Source organism: Struthio camelus, chromosome 9, assembly GCF_040807025.1.
Source record: "Struthio camelus isolate bStrCam1 chromosome 9, bStrCam1.hap1, whole genome shotgun sequence".
Taxonomy (NCBI): Eukaryota; Metazoa; Chordata; class Aves; order Struthioniformes; family Struthionidae; genus Struthio; species Struthio camelus.
Genome location: NC_090950.1, coordinates 31,152,691 through 31,166,908, shown reverse-complemented (window position 1 = coordinate 31,166,908; position 14,218 = coordinate 31,152,691). Strand labels below are relative to the sequence as shown.

At 34.8% G+C, this 14,218-nt stretch overlaps 1 protein-coding gene across 13 annotated transcripts in view; it reads left to right on the top strand.

Annotated features, from left to right (window-relative positions):
• SMC4 (structural maintenance of chromosomes 4) overlaps positions 1–14,218 on the top strand; it is a 44,117-nt gene that overhangs the window by 15,869 nt on the left and 14,030 nt on the right. For 11 of the 13 annotated variants that reach the window (XM_068954301.1, XM_068954307.1, XM_068954300.1 and 8 more), the window contains exons 6-13: positions 4,929–5,093; positions 6,742–6,869; positions 7,390–7,530; positions 8,732–8,882; positions 9,824–9,988; positions 10,870–11,103; positions 11,837–12,022; positions 13,824–13,985. In XM_068954301.1, coding sequence (XP_068810402.1) covers positions 4,929–5,093; positions 6,742–6,869; positions 7,390–7,530; positions 8,732–8,882; positions 9,824–9,988; positions 10,870–11,103; positions 11,837–12,022; positions 13,824–13,985 — 1,332 coding nt within the window. Of the gene's footprint in view, positions 1–2,473; positions 2,557–4,928; positions 5,094–6,741; positions 6,870–7,389; positions 7,531–8,731; positions 8,883–9,823; positions 9,989–10,869; positions 11,104–11,836; positions 12,023–13,823; positions 13,986–14,218 lie in introns of all 13 variants that reach the window. The other 2 variants (XM_068954312.1, XM_068954309.1) reach the window with 2 other exon arrangements.

The following is a 14,218-nucleotide window of genomic DNA, read 5'->3' as shown; positions in this document are numbered from 1 at the left end:
TTTTAAGAACTAAATGTATAAGCATAGAGAAAATTGTGGTAGTAATCCTAAGCAAGGAGGTAATTGAGATTTGAGGCACTTTATTGTCCCATCTTTTGAGGGCTACATGGGGGGTGAAGTTCTTGCTCTTTACAAATTGGCTCTAGGAAGATGCATACAGCAATGGAATGCAGTCATTTAAGTCAGCTGCCTGTGTTACCAGAGATGTGCTAGTCATAACAAGAATTTTACTCCAACATGAGTATGTAAGAGTACATACACAGTGCAGAGACTAAAATTTGATGAATTCAGTTTGTCATAGATTTCTTGCATTGAATGTATGGCATTTCCAAGATACTCCTAGGACATACGTACAATTTCTGCTGAAATTCATAGACCTGAAATAGATTCTTGACTTAGCAACCTCAAAACATTAAAAGAGTGATAGATCATACTGCTGATGTCACCACTTTTGTCAGTTCATCAGACATCTTTATGAGCATCCACCCACTGCATCCTCACGGACTCGAGCTCAAGAGGCAGAACAAGTCCAGGCAGGCCTACCTAGGGTATTTTCTACTGCTTCTCCACCCTCTGGTTGTGCTGACCCTCTAAGTCTCCTCAGCTGAGGCTTTGATTTCAGATATTTCATTTTATCACCAACAACTCTTATGTTGGTTTTGAAGACTATCGCTATTTACGTACTTGGAAGTTTTTGCTATTTACTTACTTTACTTTAAAATTATGCAAATTTAAATCTGGAAAGCAACTTAAACATAACGCCAGTCAAACAACTCATCTCCTCAAGAGTTCAGCTATGCAAAGGAAGGTAGAAATCTCCTGGTTTCAAGTTCCTTGAAGTTATTCCTTGTATTTTTTACTACAGGAACTGGCTTTCAAATGAGAGTGGCTCTTGCAGCCCTCCCCCCTCCATTTTGGAGGGGAACTTTCTAGCCTTATGTCAAGGGACTTTCTGATTATTTACAACAGCTACCTATTAACCTGTCAGTTAACTTCATTGCTAAGGTGCATTCCTAGTGAAAAATTTGTGTTCCCTATCAAAACGCACCAATTATTGTTTTCTCATAACTAAACTGATGCATTTGGTAGAAATAACAGTTATTTAGGTGTATCTTTGTTATTCACCATTTAAGTCAACTACTGTTGTTACTAGTGATGTGCCAGCATCCCAATAATAATTTCAGTCTTGCATAAAAGAATACACAGACAATGTAGAAACTGAAATTTGATTTGTAAATTCCATTTACAATTCTTGCACTGATGGTTCAGCCTTCCTAAAATACTCATACGATATGTGATACTTTTTCAATTAGTGTTTACTTTTGTGGATGTTTTGTTCTTTGTGAGCTGTTTGCCAGTGTCATCAGTTTCTTAATGTTAACATCCATTTTGATTGTCTTCAAAGGATTAATGTTCTTCTGCGTGTTACTCCCTCTCCTTTCGTGACTTCATGCCTGTGAGCTACAGAAAGATAACTGAGGCAAACAGTTAAAGAGATTTCCTGGTGGTCAGTTTTGAGACATTTTAAATTTAGGTGTGACAGCTACACTAAGCATGCCCAAGCGTATTTTTTTCTTTTTCAACAAATGTCTGCCTGCTGCCTTTAGTTTCACTTTCAAAAATGCTGTCCGTGTTTTGAAAGATCATTTATTAGATAAATGAGCCATTATTTATTTTACAATCAAATTTCAGTAACAATAATGGATAAAATGAGAAGCACAGCTAAAAAGTTAGCAAACAGTTACAATGACTGTATCAAGTTTTAACACAAAGCAAAGTTGTAAAATGTTTTCTTTTCCCTGTTAATCACTAATGATTACCCTCAGAAGAGGAGCGGGTACAACTTTTGAGTCTCCTTAATTAATGAAAATAGCTGGAAACCGTTCAATTTCTTCATGTATTAACTATAGGAGCTAAACAGATTTCTTAACATCCAACTTGGTAAATAAATAATTAAATATTATTTAATACTTTTATTATTTGGTTATTGTTTATATATTCTAAAGGTTACCCATTTTCAATTCTACTCCTGCTATGAAAAGAAGCCAAGTATTTGAGCAGCTAGACCATCTGAATCTCTTCAGATGAGGAGAAGAAGAACATGTTGCTCTGAACAGAGAGATTGCATAGTATAAAGCTGGCAATACCCAGCCCAGCAAGTTCAGTTTGTGTTCATTATCTTTTCACCAGTACCTCATTAACTCAGCTTTGCAGAGTTTTCTTGTATATGTGTGGCCTAAACTGAAGTCTCCAGTAATACTAAGTTCCTGGTCGTATGGTGATGTAGTCACCATGCAGACAAACAAAAGCCTGATTTCTTAATTTATGAGGTTATAGAATTACGTACGACACGACTAAATTTCATTAGTCGTGTACTAATGTCATTAGACATTGTAGTTATATTATCCTATTACGTTAGCAAGCTGTGGAGAACTCTCACAACTCATCGTCCTCAAATCATCATCTTTCCTAGGTAGCCATGACTTAAAGGGGGAAATTATACTTAGCTGGATCCAGAAAAAATGTTGGCTTACATTCCTTGCTTGTCCACCTAAGGTAAAGTAAAATTTCCCATGCTTGTGTTAAATCCAGGGTAGTTTTGTGGTTTGCACCAAGTTTTTAAAAAAAAAAAAAAAAAAGGGCAAAGGAAAGAAAGTACAGAGTCAAAATAGAACATCTGCCTTGAGGGTGTTATGTATATATGCAACTTAGAAGATTCTTAGCGGATATGTTAAGACTTGATGCTCAGCACCTTCTGATGCTCAGCTCAGAATTAAATATATATTCTATGACTTTTTCTTGGATGTAGAGTACTTGCTTTAAGGTAAGAAGAAACAAAAGGGAGACTTGTGACAACTGCAGAAATTTAAGAGATTTCATAGAGTGACTGACTCATGAGCAGCATTTGGCTGACAGGTGTTTTTGGTTTAGATAGCTTTATAAATACAAGGTCTTATTTCACGTAATTTGCAAAAACTTTGCTTTTCTCTTCTATTCAACCATATGGGATTTACTAATTAGAAGAAAAACATAGGACCACTAGGTGTCATTGTATACTGAATAAGTAGAATAAAATCACTTTGGCAAAAAATTGTAGTAACTTCTTAGATAAAGTTCTGAAGAAGTACCTTATCCTCAACTTTCTCAGCTGGCTACAGCTCTGGTTTTACAATGCTTGCCATGAATGCTTGCCCTTCACTGACTTCTGTGATTGTGTCCTTTCTGATTCTCCAACCATCTCATTAATTAGTCCTGCTTGTATGTGCCTGAGAAATTCTTCCTCATCCATACTCTGAATCTATATTCTTTGGTAAACTCATACATGAATTGAAATATGGTTTTTATGGGGAAAAACTTAGAGATTTGTTTTCTAATACCAAAATTCTAGCCCAAATTCAAGAGTAGTTCTTGTAGAGGCTTAGCTGTTAGCTCAGGCTCAGTGCAGCCAACAATGACAGCTTGGTTCTACCTGAAGTGTATTTTCCTTAGGTGGACATAGACTTACTGGCATTTTTTACGTATGTAGCTTGGATGCTAGAATATAAATCTTGGTTTGTTTTTTTTTCTTGGTCAGTTCTAAAACTGAATTAAAATTTTAATCCAGCTTGTTATTTCATAGTTACTGCTTTATCAGGGCCAGCAAATTAGGTGTTGTCTTCTTCCTTCTCACAGCCCTAAAATAGTTCTCTAATAAAGATGATTTTGTGAGCCAATTTTGGATCCTTCTTATTTCAGTGGTTGCACCATGCATAAATATGCTAACATCCCTTCTGATTGCCTGGAATGGGCTATCCTCACTCTTCTGTCACTTTGCATTCACTATCGGAATGTAAACCCATTTTATGTAGTCAAAGCATGATACCAGCTCCTGTTGTCTTCTAGTTAATTTTTTCCTTAACATTAGCAGTCTGTTTAAAAATCCGTCGCAAGGGCCAATATTGCTACTTGGTAGTTTGTCTTACAGGTAAGTTGTCTCTTATCCTATACCTAACTATAGAGGTTTTTGAGCGGTGGACAATTTTACTATCTTCTTTTTAGTTAGTTTGTGCAGCGTCGTCTATCACATCTACTCTTGCTTTAAACGCTATTGTAATATATGTATATTCAGTTTCATATCTTTACCTTTTGACATATGACTACTTTACAAAATATAATCTGTAGTTTGAAAAATTCTATGCTTCTCTATCCTAAGCATAAAACATTGATATAGTTAGATTTTTTTATTTGATAGCATCAGTACTTAATATAAATTGTCCTTGTCATTGCCTCAGTTTAATTTCCTTCCTAATTCTTATTTTTAAAAAATCAAATTAATTGTTATTCTTCAGCTTAATAATTAACAACTAATACTATGCATAAAGGAAAATTAAATGATGGAAGTCTAATACTTAAATGTTTTTTTCCAACAAAGGAAGTCTCAGTTGTATGAACTGCAGGTCCAGTTAATCCAGCAGCTATGACTTTGGAATCTTGTGTTTTCTAAAAGAACCTCCAGGGCTTCATTCCCAATCAAGCTAACTTAAGACTATAAGGTTCTACATGACCTAGAGGGCGTGCTGTATTCTCTTCTTTTTTTAGATTGGGAAAATACATTCTGAATCTTTAGAGAAATGAAGCAAAGTTTAGACCTGACTGTGATCTTCAGAAGAGACATCGCTTTTTTTGCAGATCATCATCATCACGTGCTCCTTGGAGAAAATTTCTATTCATTTTGATCTGTGTTGTCCCAGATATATTGCTACTTTGGTTAATCAGATGTGATTATTGTAGTATTAAGTTCTTTATAATGCTTGAATGTGGTCACATATCTTCATTCCAAAGGTATTTGTATTTTTTTAGAATGCTAACTCTCCCTCAGAAAAAAATACTAAGAAAAGAAAGCATTGTTAATTTGAGAAACGCAGATTTAATGACACGTCTTTTTTAAGGGTGAAGTTGAACAGATTGCAATGATGAAACCAAAAGGCCAGACTGAACATGATGAAGGTATGCTTGAATACTTAGAAGATCTAATAGGATCTGCACGACTAAAAGATCCTATCCAAACGCTATGTCGCAGAGTAGAGATTTTAAATGAACAGAGAGGAGAGAAGGTGAGTCTCAGAAATTATTGCTTGATTTATAAATCAAAAATCCTTGCAGTGTTTCAGGATTTGATCTTATTTTAGAAAAGCGCTCAAACATAAAGGCTTGTTTTTGTTTCACATGTTTGGGTTAAGCACGTTTCTGCAAGAATGACTTGCTTTAATAGTACAGAGAAATTTTGAGTTTTTTTTTTTTTAATGCATTCTATTGCTAAAGGGATTACATCTGTTTGGTTATATATGGAGTTAATGTAAGCTTTGGTACAGTGTTAAGTAATCTGGAAAACAGAAATCTTTCAAAAAGCCTTGTATTATCTAATGGCCTTTAAGCAAAAGTAACCAAAAAGTCTGTAATACTCAATTTCTTGCCTATCGGTAGTTTAGATCCCATTCTGACAAGCAGATTTTAAAGTAATTTGTGGCCTAGTGGAAAAACTTCCATAAACCGTACAAAACCACTCATAAATGTTCACTTTCAAAGCCAGTTTGCCTCTCTCAAACCTTACACCCCAGTGTGTTGAGAAATGTATGTCAGAAGTTTTTAGGAGAATTAATGCCATGTTACTGACGTGGTAGTAGGATACAGGTGAACACCTTTTCTCTTTCCTTTGTTACACTTGCAGCTGTAGTACTGCATTGCCAAAACCCACTGTTTCCATTATTTAATCTTAAAAAAAAAAAAAAAAACAAAAAAACACCCTAGCCCTGTTTGAGTTCAGTTTAATTCAGTTTCATAGAACTATAAATGTGATCTTCATAGCAAACAGGTCTTTCCTGCCAGGAGTTTCAATGCACTTGAAAATAAACTGGTTTTAAAAGGTCAGGGTGGTTGGTTTGTGTGTTGTTTTTTTTATTTTGGACCTTGTCATTTGAAGATCTGTGAAATGAAATGAAAAGACAATATAATGATTCCCTCATTTGTAAAAGAAATAGGCCATCAACATCAGTCACTGTTCTCTAGGCACTCATAAAGCTGAAGGGGGAGGGAGGGAGGATTGACGTGGTAAGGCACACACAATTGTATATAAGGAGTTCTTATAAAGAGACTTACAGATATAAAAAATCAGTTGTAACTTGAGCCGCCTGATCTATTGAAGAACTCTCTTTCATAACAGATCATGCATTTATTTGTAAAAGTAGTAAAATATCAGAGTTCATTTTATTTGACTTGATGTTTTCTTGGTAGATACCTAATAGGTTGCAGACTTTAGAAAGAAAAAGACCTTTTCATGACATTAAGCTCTGTTGTGCTGTAACAAAAGGAGTATAATCACAGGAATTATCTTGAAAGGGCTAGTCAAAATGTTGAAATGTGTAGAAGATAACATGTACAGACTGTCTATATGTAGCTTTCCTTAACTGCTCACCTATGTTTTCCTTGGTTTGCCTGAACTGTTCTTGGCATCTATAGGATGCCTTTTTAGTAGTTTTAAATTACTATTTGAATTACCCTAAAAGTACAGTCTGTAGTGTGGAAGTGGCAGTCTCTTATTTCTGAAAGTTTGCAATGCTAAATTGCCTTGCAGAGTTAATTGTGGAATGGCCTCTTTTCAGAGGCTGTGTGATGTGACGGATATGGGTTTTTTTTTTTTCCCTCATGGTTTGCTCTTCTGTAGTACTACTAGCAATGTCAACTCTCACTCTCTATTTTGTCCAGTTAAATAGAGTTAAAATGGTGGAAAAAGAAAAGGATGCCTTAGAAGGGGACAGGAATAAAGCCATTGAATTTCTTTCTTTGGAAAATAAAATGTTTAAAGAAAAGAATCATATTTGTCAATACTACATGTAAGTATTTCACTGCAGTTTTGATTTGGCATTGGTGTCGGGGTAGTGTTAGACTCTCTGCTTCCATATTTTCTGATTAGAAATACTCCGTGTTTTCTTAACAGTTTTATCACTCCTTTAAAATTAACTGAATAACACAGTGGCTAGTGAGTTTTGTTTCATTTGTTCTCAATATGAAATTAAAGATTTTTAAATGATGATAGACCATTTGAATAAAAATATAAAATGTAAAAAGCTAGCAAGCAGGTTTTTTTAATGTGAAGTAGTTTGGCAGATGAGCTTTATGCTTTCAAAGAGAAACTCGATCACTGAAAGATAATTTTTGTCCGAAATGTCTAAATTGTTAGATTTCCTTGCTCTTTTGTGTTAAATTGGCAAGGCTACTCAGTAATGCATATTAGGATTTAATATTTTTTGCAATCGTTTTGCTACTCTAAGATTGTCAGAAATAGATACTCATTAAAAATTTCAGCTTTAGAAAAAGGTGGAGTTTTTGTAATCTTATGCATTTTTTGTCTAGCTATGATCTACAGAAACGAATAAGTGAAATGGAAACGCAGAAAGAAAAAATTCATGAAGAAACAAAAGATGTTAATGAGAAAAGCAGTAAACTTGCAGATGAAATGAAAAGCAAGAATAAAGCGTTAAAAGAACTTGAAAAGTAAGTATTTTAGGTATAGATTTGTCAGCTGAGAGAACTGTACCTTTTATCTTCTGCTTTCAGCAAACACAAATATGGTGATTTCTTCATTGATTCTTCACTGAGGTATCCAGTGGTGTTCTGTCTGCATTACTGATGTTTCAAATGAACACCCAGGTTATAAGTGCTTTCAGATTTGGAAAGTAGAAGGCTGACCGTTATGATAATCTTCCCCCCCCCCCCCCCCCACCATCGTTTTTTTCCTGCTTAGTATCTCTTTTAACTTCCTGCTAGGTTTTTCCTCTGCATCCTTATCTCCACTGAATGTTAGGATCCTCAATATTTTGAGATCATGGTGGCTTTTAGAGTTACCAGGATTTTCAGAAAAAGCTGTGGTAGTTGTATTTCTAGCAAAAAGCACCATCTTAAAAAGCAGAACTATGTAGTAGTTGCACAGAGTAATGATCAAACAAAAAGATTTATTTATAGTTTGTTATTTTTAGTTGTCCTTCCACCGAAAACTTGAATTATCTGATGAACAAAGTTGCCTCGAGTATATCTAAACGTTCCTTGGCATGGATTAAATAATCTTTTGTACAAAAATAAATAAGTACGTTTCTTATTGGTTTGATTTGGTCCTGCCAATTGCTTCTCTTGGAGAAATCTAGATGAAATCTACAATAAACAATAAAAAAACTTCTTGCTTCTGATGGAATTTAAATGCGTCCTTTTTTATATTGAATGTACAAAAATAATTGGGAGACTGGGAGATTCAGGTTTTTATATAAACACCCTTAATGCTTAGTCACATGAATATTGAGTATTTTTCTCTGGCTTCCTTATGATTCTCTAACCACAAATTTTTTTTCTCTAAAACTGTTTTGTCTGGATATTAATGTCAAATCTTCAATCTGACTCTAGTATCAATCTTCTCATCCTCTGAGATGAAAAGTTATTTGTAAGACTTGTAAATTTTAAATTGGATCAAAGAAAATGTATTAGTGATTTCTGAAAACATGGTTAGCAGTGCTTTCTCGGTCGATACGACTTTACTTTTTTTTTTTTGTTGTTGAAACATCAATGCCCTAGGAAAATATTGTGAATATAGTAAGAGTTGGATGTGAATGATATAAAGTGAATAGTACTGTTTTAAATTCTACATGCTCAAAGTTCTACTGAAATTATTTTATAAGATTGATGATCCTTTCTTTTTCTCTTTTAGAAAACTCAATAAAATTACAAAGTTCGTAGAGGAAAATAAAGAAAAATTTACTCAGTTGGATTTGCAGGATGTTACAGTAAGGGAAAAATTAAAACATGCCAAAAGCAAAGCTAAAAAGCTTCAGAAACAACTTGAAAAGGACAAAGAAAAGGTAGTGTGAACTGCAGCTTGCGTCTTTTTTGCCCTGTTTTTTGTTGAGATTACAGGAACATTGCTTATTCTCGGTGTTATTACCCTTAAAGCATATTTTTGTTACATTTCCTTAGTTAATTAAATTAACTTAATTACCAAATGGGTTGCTACTTACTTTTACAGATCTTAAATCACTCTCTGGGTCAAGAATGGCCTTCTGAAAGTAGGTATATAAGACTTAAACCTTACCACGGTTCAAAGACTTGAATTTTCATGGGTAAAGCTATGTTCCACTGTTGTAATGGCTGGCTTCTTTCTGGATGGGCTGTAGAACTGAACAAGCTTTGCAAATCCAGGCCTTCTCCCAGGGCTTTAGTGCATCTCATCCTGTAAAGACACATGATCTTCATTAATGTGATACTGCCACCTTGCACCTTGAAGATACACAAGGCTAATTAGATTAGAAATTCCGTGGGTTCTCTTAATCATGTTCCTGCTCAGCGTGTCTCTGAAATTGCGAAAGGAGCTTGCCACTACCTTTAGAAAAGCTTCTTTTGAACCTTCTTTGCTGTCCAAGAGATGATGATTGGATGCCTCGTTATCAGACAGGGAATGTATACAGATGGAAACCTCCAGCCTGCTGAAGGCTTAGTGGGAACTGCAAGATGCACATCTGTTTACTGGAGCATAGGACAATCCACAAGATATACAAATCTCTGTTGTTCTGTATGTGTGTGTACACACAGACACACACACATGCTTCTTCACCTCTGTGCTGGTGTCACCTTCCCTTTCTACCTTTCCTCTCCCACTTCCCGTTGGGAGGTATAGACGGAATCAACTCTATAAGGGCTCATGCTTCCTTTGACTTCAGCAGAGTACTTGAAGGCAGAGTTTAGAGATAAGGCAAAACTGTTTCATTTCATTGGGGGAAGAAATTAAAATCTCTGCCTTATATAGGTAGAAGAACTAAAAAGTGTACCTTCCAATAGTGAAAAAACTATCAGCGAAACAACATCTAAGAAAGAGCATCTTGAAAAAGAAAAAGAGAAAGAAGAAGAAAAACTAAAGCATGTTATGGATAGCCTTAAAAAAGAAACACAAGGACTTCAAGAAGAGAAAGAGGTTTGAAATGCTTTTGACTTCATACACTTAATATGTAACTAATGTGTTGGTTTTGCACTGAACAGCTAAATGATCGTAAGATAGTTGGAAAATGCTGTTTTATGTGGCAAACATGCTGTTTCAGGTGTTAGTTCAGTGGAGGCTAATTAGAAATTTCATTTTGATGATTTATAATCAAAAAGAACTAAATCTTTCTCAGTAAGTTGTTTGCTTTTTATAGTGATTATATGTTATCAAGTATATCATTCTTTAATTTATATTAAATAATTCAACACTCTTCCATTATTTTTGAACACACTAACTTTCTCCGATCAAAATGTTCAAAACAATATTTTAATTTAAAAAAAAAAAAGCCCTCAGATTTTGAAAAAGCACATTCCAAGCCTTTCACACAGCTATAATCTTTCTTCTGATTAACAAGTACCTACTGCAACAGTTATTATTTTTGATATTAGCTGTCCAATCATTAAAACGTTTGGAGGGTGAAAATTTCCGCAGTAAGTTTGGGGCTTTTTTCTGTATTTGAAAGTGTGTGGTTTCTCCATTTGATCTGTAGTTTAACACTATGTGTAGGGTTCCTCCCAGCTTTAAATAAATTGAGAAAATGATATAAAGCTGTTATGTAAAGATGTTTTAAGATGATATCGTTATATTCTCTATAATTAGGAAAAAAGCCTTATTTCCCTTCCATACAGATTATTTTCATAAATCGAAATACAGTTGTTCTTCTAAATAGCTAACAAAATTTTGATACCTGTTTTCTGCCAACAGGAGAGCTAGTAATAGAATGTGATATTTCCTTTTTCTTTCATACAGCATGATTGGCGTAATTGTTAACCCTATTCTATTTTTTAATTATAACATTTTGTCCATTTTTGCAGGGCAAAGAGAAAGAGCTTATGGAGTTTAGCAAAACGGTGAATGAAGCACGTTCAAAGATGGAGGTAGCCCAGTCAGAGCTTGATATCTATCTCAGCCGCCATAATACTGCTGTATCTCAGTTAAATCAGGCAAAGGAGGCCCTAAGGACTACTTCAGAAACTCTTAAGGAGAGGAAGGTCGCTATCAAAGATATAGATATAAAACTACCCCAAGCTGAGCAGGAATTAAAGGAGGTGAGACCTAAATTTCACGCTGCGTTTCTTTGAGAGTTGTGACGCAATCTTGCAACGCACATAGCAATGTTGTTTTAGCAGCAATCATGGTGAAAATAAATAGAAAAACTGTCTCCAATGAAACAGCATTTAAAAACTAAACTTCACTGGTTAACTAAAGTGAAGTATTTTATTTCAAACTGATTTTAGGTTAAGCAAATGTTAACAGTAGGCACTGGTAATTAAATCCTGTATATCTCTGCAAGGCACTCGGTTTAAGTATCATAATTAAACATACAGAAAATGAAATAATGCAATTACAGCATCACTGTTAATTCAGTCATACTGCACACTACACTTTTTTTTTTCCTGAATTAGGTAGGATTTTCCAAGGAAATTTCAATGGCTATATCTGTCAGCCTTTTTTGAATCTCCCTTTTTGCTCCCCTTTCATTCCCCAAAGACAAAAAATCCTGATACCGTGTCGTAGGCCAGATGTCTAAATTCATAAAGCTGCCATATTTTTAGGAAAGTGTGCTTTTTTGTTTTGTGTTTAATATTAACCAGTATCAGTATACCATCCATTCTTCTGATAAACATTTTGCTGCTTCCACTTTTCAGTGTCTGGTTTCATAACTTACACAATCATGTATCTAAGTCTCCCTGACCATAGTAGGTTTCTTGAGGCTAAGATAACTTCTTTTTTTTTTTTCTTTTTTTCCTTTTTTTTCCCTTTTTTTTTTTCTTAACTTAGAAAGAGAATGAGCTTGAGAAACTGGGAAGAGAAGAATCAAATGCTAAAAGTCTTGTTCGAAATCTACGTCAAAAAGTAGAAGAAGCCAAAAGTTCTTTAGCACTAAATTGCAGTCGAGGAAAAGTGCTTGAGGCTCTACTTCAGCAGAAGAAATCTGGAAAAATTCATGGAATATATGGAAGACTGGTAAATTTTAAAAGGCTATTATAAATTTACTCTTAAAGTTTATGGGTGGCAGAGAGGGACTTTGGAAGAGTGGTGTTATTGTAATTAATTGAAAGGTAGAATTCCTCGTTTCTCTGGTGCTAACTATTAATTTGGACAGCAGAGTTACAAATCCTGTAGACGTATTGTAGATTAAAAAAAAAAAAAAAAAAAAAAGATTGAGACTCACTCTACTCAGGACTAAGGAAGGCAGTGGCTACCAGAAAGCTGTATCTTTTTTGTAGGCTGGTCTTTAACATCGAGCTGAGTTAGCTCCATCTTCTAGGGAATATGTTCAAACTGAGGATACTTAAAATGTTTTGTAGCCGTGTAGCCATGCATTAGTGCTGCCTTTGCTTCTGGATTGAGCTGTAACTGACAGTTGTAGTGATTCTGATTCTGTTGATTAGGGCCATCTATACCAGCGAAGTACTCGAGTGGAATGGTGCTTTTTATTTTCTGGTGCCACAGAAGGTAGAATCAGTCAGTATCCACACTTTGTAGAACTGTCATGAGACTTAAAAACACATAGTCTTACAGCTTGTATGTAACTTAAAATGCAGAAACTATACAATTTGTTTAAAAATATAAAAATCAGTGTTCTCTTTGCTGTTTATTTTCTATCATCTTTCTTACTTACATATCAAAACAAAAAGAGCAATATAATTGTCTCAGAAGAGCAAGGAAAGCTATGACACAGCAAAATCTCTGTTATCAGTTTTCTCCAAGCAATGTTCTGAAGTTCTGAAAAGTTGCTGCTGAGGTGGAGTTCTCCATAACTTTTTTCTTCCTAGTACTAAACAGTACATGCCTATCAGTGTAAATGTAAAATGTGCTGTTATTGTATTCTGCAGTTTTCTTCTCTTATTTTTCCCCGCCTTCTCCTCCAAGAAGTATCTCTGTGTCAGAAAGTGGGTAAATTGAAGTAGAAGTGAAAAAAAAGGTTGTAAGAACAGAAGAACAGGGTGTGACTGATAAATAGTACGGATTCTATTATCCAGAGTAAAACGGCACGTTCTGCCAAAAATATGGATAATACTGAACATATGTTCTTATAACCCAGTTTATCTATTTAGTGCGTTCACATTTGAAAAAGTATAAAAAGATTTATTAAAAGGGATGTAGTTCAAACAGCAGCAGACCACTGCCTAGTACAGTTGGCATGTATTCTGTTTTATGCTGTCTTTATCACTTGCTACAGAGAGGAGTGTGAGATTAATCTGTTCATGGATAACTGACAGTTGACTGTACACGGCGCTCTGCAAATAGACAAGAAATTTTTTACATCCATTTTTCTGATGGTCACAGGATGGCACAAAGAAGTGTATGGCTTGCTCAGTCCCATGCAGCTGACCAATGGTAGAACCGTGCCACACATTAAATGATTTTGTTAGGCCAGACTGCCTTGCTAAAATGTTGGCATACAAAATGTAACATTTGTCTATGGAAAATAAATTGATGCTACCACATTGCTTTACCACAAAGACCTCTGTTCAAGTTCTAAGTATATGAATTTCTATTTTAGAAACGAGTACATTAGAGGTATATAAATAGCAGTGTGCAGAACTCAGGTATGATGTTATTTAAAATTTTTGAATTAAAGTATAACTTCTTCCACAGAAAAATCAACTGTTGGATTGTTTTCCAATTCGTTTTCATATTATTTCACACTGCAATAAGCTTTTGTCATCCCTCTCAATACCAAGACAAAACATTGTTGCCAAGCTAATTAGAGTATTTCTGCTCCTGTCCCCCCACCCCCCCCCCACCTCCCACTTTTTAGGGAGACTTAGGAGCTATCGATGAAAAGTACGATGTTGCTATTTCCTCATCTTGTGGTGCCTTAGATTACATTGTTGTTGATACAATTGATACCGCACAGGAATGTGTGAATTTCTTAAAGAGAAAAGGAATTGGAGTTGCCACGTTTATAGCCTTGGACAAAGTAAGTACTGGCACTTTGGCAAAACAAGTTGTGGTGTTGATTTACTCTCAGCTGTACAGTATTGATACTTACAGATAAAGCTAAAATACAAAAGTTTTAATTGGATGTTGGTACCTTAGAACATTATACTGGCAAACAATAAAGTTGACTTACTGAGACTTACAAAACTTTTTAGATACTTGTATGCAACAAATGTTTGGTGTGTCTTTTAATTTATTATATTTTTATATTCA